The sequence below is a fragment of the Cynoglossus semilaevis genome, chromosome 14, assembly GCF_000523025.1.
Source record: "Cynoglossus semilaevis isolate Cse_v1.0 chromosome 14, Cse_v1.0, whole genome shotgun sequence".
NCBI lineage: Eukaryota > Metazoa > Chordata > Actinopteri > Pleuronectiformes > Cynoglossidae > Cynoglossus > Cynoglossus semilaevis.
Genome location: NC_024320.1, coordinates 9,322,548 through 9,326,660, shown reverse-complemented (window position 1 = coordinate 9,326,660; position 4,113 = coordinate 9,322,548). Strand labels below are relative to the sequence as shown.

Genomic DNA, 4,113 nt, shown 5'->3' with positions numbered 1-4,113 from the left:
TCTGTGTGCTTATCGAAAAGAGGTTTTTCTTCAGGGTTCCAGCTTTCTTCCTCTTCCTGCCTCTTCCCTTTTCACACTTGCTTCCTCAGTAATAAAGGTACTGTGCAGCCCTGAGGAACCATCTGCACACAGACGGCCAGCAGACCTTCAGCTCTGAAGACACCAGGACGATGCTCTTTGGGCTTGTATGTACATGATTGTCATTTCTCTTCTCTTTGCTCCCTCCTCCTGCTGCCGCCGCCGCTTTACAAGAATACCTGGAGTCCAGAATTCTGAGAAGTGGAGCGACTTCAAAACCACATTTTAGTTTATGTAAACTGTGGCCACGTGTCTGTGTTCTGTTTTAGTTCTGTTTCAACTCAGATTAATCTGTAACAGACCAGAGATTAAATTCTTAGCTTTCACAGCTACTTTTGAACCTGTGACCAAATTATTGTTTTCATTTTTTACAGGACGCCATTTCAGCCAGGTTATATTGATTTTCCAAAAGGTAAACCGCTGCATCTCTTTTGGTTTTTTCTCTTGTATTTTCATGTGTTGATATTTATTTGTTTATTTACTTGGACATAGCAGTCAAATAACAGATACTACATCAGTCTACTGTTGTCCTGCCAATACACACTCTCTAGATTTGTGTGTGTAAAACCCAGACACAAAAGAACTCCAGGAACTAGATTTGATCGTTTATATGCTTTAAATATGTTCGAAGATTTTGCTTGTTTTTAAACAAATCACTTTTATTTTTACTTTTTGAAACTTGTGTGGAATCAGCAGCCTGTTAATCAGGACCTAACCTGAAGCCAAATTTGGCTGCATTTTGATTGATAAATTAATTGTTTTTAATTAGCTCTCACTTTGATATTTGGTATGTTAAGCTAACTTTGTTGTTTGGTTAATGTTTGTTATCTTTATCGTCTGATATTACTAGTCCATTTCAGGTTGAATTATTTAGTTATTACTCTCTTTTGCATTCTTTGTGCAAACTGTCAAAACATGATTAAGCTGCTAGTGGCTAACATTAGCATAATTGAGCAAACTTTAGCTTAGCTCTACCAACCCTTAGTTGCTATGCTGTATTTATTAGAGATTTTATTAATTGTTAAGTTTACTAATTTATTAATAGCTTTGAGCTTTTTGCGTGTTGTGTTAGAATTTTTGGACTACTTAAGAGGTTTGATGATCTTTAGCGTCTTTCTTGGCTAGCTTTCTTCAAAATTTCAGTTTTGTAAAGTCTGACTTTAGCCATCTTATGGAAATACTGCCTTTTATGAATTTACTATTTACTATTACTACCTTATGGGTATCTATAACATCTTTTATTTTATAGCTAACAATTCTGGCTAAATTTTAGCTTTGTTGCTAACTTTTATTTGCTTTGTTTACATTTTTCCATTTAAGGGCAAACTTTGTTTATATTTTGTTATTTTGACATTTATGCAACTTTCTCGGCTTTGCTCATTATCATTATCATCGTTATGTTAACATACAGCTATCATTGAATAACTTTACACACTGTTGTCTGATTTGTTGATTTGTTGATTTGATTTGTTGTACTTGTACTAAAAAAAGTTACAAAAACATTAGAGATGTTTAGATTTTAAGAATTTAATCACAAATTTACAGATCGCAGCAATTTCTTTCTTTTTTTTTACCTGTGGTGAAGTCCAGTCACCACACAGAGAAAACTCACAATGTGTCTTTGTTGCTGTGTGGTTTCTCTGACCTTTTGTGTTACTGGGTGTGTCCATTTATTCATCCGTCTCCTTTCTTGAACCCTTCCATTCCCTTAGGTCTTCATTTTCTTTATCCCTCCAGTTCCACTCCCTTTTTCTGCTTTTGTACAATGGCTACAAATTCTACTCTGCATCCAGACCTGCCCACGTGCCGTGAGCTCCACTGCTCCAGCCACGGCACCTGCGTGCCTCCTGTGGGTGCAGGAGTGGATGTGGTGTGTGAGTGTGACCTGGGCTACCAGGGCCAGTCCTGTGACGACACCGTCCACGGGTCACTCAGTCTGCCGCTCACCCTGGGTGTGCTGGGCGTCATCATAGGGCTGTTGATCCTGGCGTTCATCTTGGCCAAGTGCAGACAGAGACAAAAGAAAAACCGCAGGTAGAACAAAAATGTATTTCCCTTTATTTCCATCTAGTCAAATTAACCTTCAATTGTGTAAAATACATTTCACTATTTCCCCTTTTTAACATGACTGTCATGGAACTAAATTATTGAGACATCAGACAATGAAAAGCGATGATTAAATAATGTTTATTAATCTTTCCACAGGAGACGACGGGCAGAAAAATTCAGCTATGAAATCGCTGTATGAGAAAAGAGTGTAAAATGTACGAATTATTGGATTACTCCTTTAAATATATATATTTGTTTGAAATATTCGGTTTATATGTTAAAAAAATGAAAAAAAAGATTGTAACATTATTTTTCTCCTTTTTTAACTGTCCAAGAGGTTCACAGTACATAACTTTGATTGATTCTCTCGATTATTTTTAATCCATTCTAGCTTTTTTCAACAACAATGCCTCTTTTTTGAACTATTGTAGACCAGAAACTCCAACACTGAATTATTATCTGAACTTTGGCCGTGTATAGATGGGACAGTGATTGGTCCAATTTATACTGATATGTTTACAAACTAATGTTGCTGACTGACAAACAATACTTTGCTTTTCAACACAACATTTGAATGAAAACACACCATATACAATAATGAAATATATATGTACATATATGTAAAAGTATGTGCGTACATATATGTATATACACACACATATACACGTATATATGTATATGTATATCCATTATGTATATATACTGTATGTCGACTACATAAGCCTAGAGAATACTTCTAGAAGTATTACTAAAACTTTGGATAAAGGGCCATTCATTTCATCACTTTAGTGTAAATTTACATGTTTTAAACATTGTTCTTCAGAGCCGTCTATGGCTCAATGTGGCCTGGAACGAAGGTGCCGTTTTGGTTGAACTGGTCCAGCAGCCTGGCTGCGCTGTGGAGAGAAGGCTGGCCGTAGGCACATCAGTCTGCGACTGAGTATATTTTAATATATGTATATATGTATAATATGTGAGATGTTAGCCACCATTGACTTGTTTAGAGATTATCACTTGCAAAAACGCTTTCGACCTGAAGGAACCTGTGACTTTAGACCAACGTCTCGTTAGCAGTTGTCCTGTAAAATTACACTCTCGTTAGGACATCAGGTCTAAGACTGCACTATTGTAGGCTTTGTGTTTCATTACCTGCTCATTTCTTTAGACTCTTGACTGAATTGTTGTCTCGTTTTAATGTAAGTATTGATTTTCACTGAACTAATGATCAATGATGGCAGACGATGTTAGGGTTAGGGTTAGGTGGTAAAGCTGAGCACAAAGCAAAACAAAGCTTTTTATTTCTACCCCTACCACCAACAAACCCGCACCGGTGACATCATTGTCATGTATATAAATATTTTTCTATGTTTTTCTATTTTTTCACTTGTAGAATATATATGTTAACTCACTCATGTAGTCAGAGGTCAATTGGATTTTACTGTATTTTCCATACAGTATTCCTACAGACCTCAGTATACTGTAAAATGCACTTTACTGTATGTGTATGAATAAAGGCCCATGACTAACAGAGCTCTTTTTGCCTTTATTTCAGGCAAGAAACTATGACTTTAGAGAAAAATAATTTAAAGACTGTTAAGGTTCTCAGTTGTCCAGGTTATTTTATCCACAGCAGTTGAGTAGAAGTCAACTGGACCGCCTGGGTTTCTAGATGTTTCACCTGTTCATCTGGGAGACTCCTGGATGAAAAGGTAAAACTGCGCTCCAGTTCACTTCTACTGAAGTGATGTGGATAATTTCAAGAGAAACAGAGACAAAATACATTTATTGTATATATCACATACACTAAATACAGGACAAGGAACGTATAATGGATTTCCAGTCATTGCAGTAATTGTATGCTACACATTGTTAGCATGTATTACTTGTTTATAATTGTATAATTTTTTAGCATTTATTGTAAATAGTTCTTTATTATAAAAATGTTTTTGTGTTAGACCTTTGCACTAAGACTGTTAGCTAATGACG

General features: G+C 36.0%; 1 protein-coding gene across 3 annotated transcripts; it reads left to right on the top strand.

Moving 5' to 3' along the window:
• The first annotated feature begins 19 nt into the window (after positions 1–19).
• LOC103389482 (fibropellin-1-like) lies at positions 20–3,657 on the top strand. 3 transcript variants are annotated; one of them, XR_003051783.1, is made up of 4 exons: positions 20–185; positions 453–490; positions 1,791–2,112; positions 2,284–3,657. XR_003051783.1 is itself a non-coding variant. In XM_025062511.1 (3 exons), exons 2-3 carry the CDS (start codon positions 1,844–1,846, stop codon positions 2,324–2,326), a joined length of 312 nt encoding a protein of 103 aa, XP_024918279.1. In that variant the 5' UTR covers positions 20–490; positions 1,791–1,843; the 3' UTR covers positions 2,327–3,657. The 3 variants fall into 3 exon arrangements, 2 of the variants coding, with proteins under 2 accessions (XP_024918279.1, XP_024918280.1); XM_025062511.1 differs by having other exon boundaries at positions 20–490; XM_025062512.1 differs by lacking the exons at positions 20–185; positions 453–490 and having other exon boundaries at positions 1,547–2,112.
• The last annotated feature ends 456 nt before the right edge of the window (positions 3,658–4,113 follow it).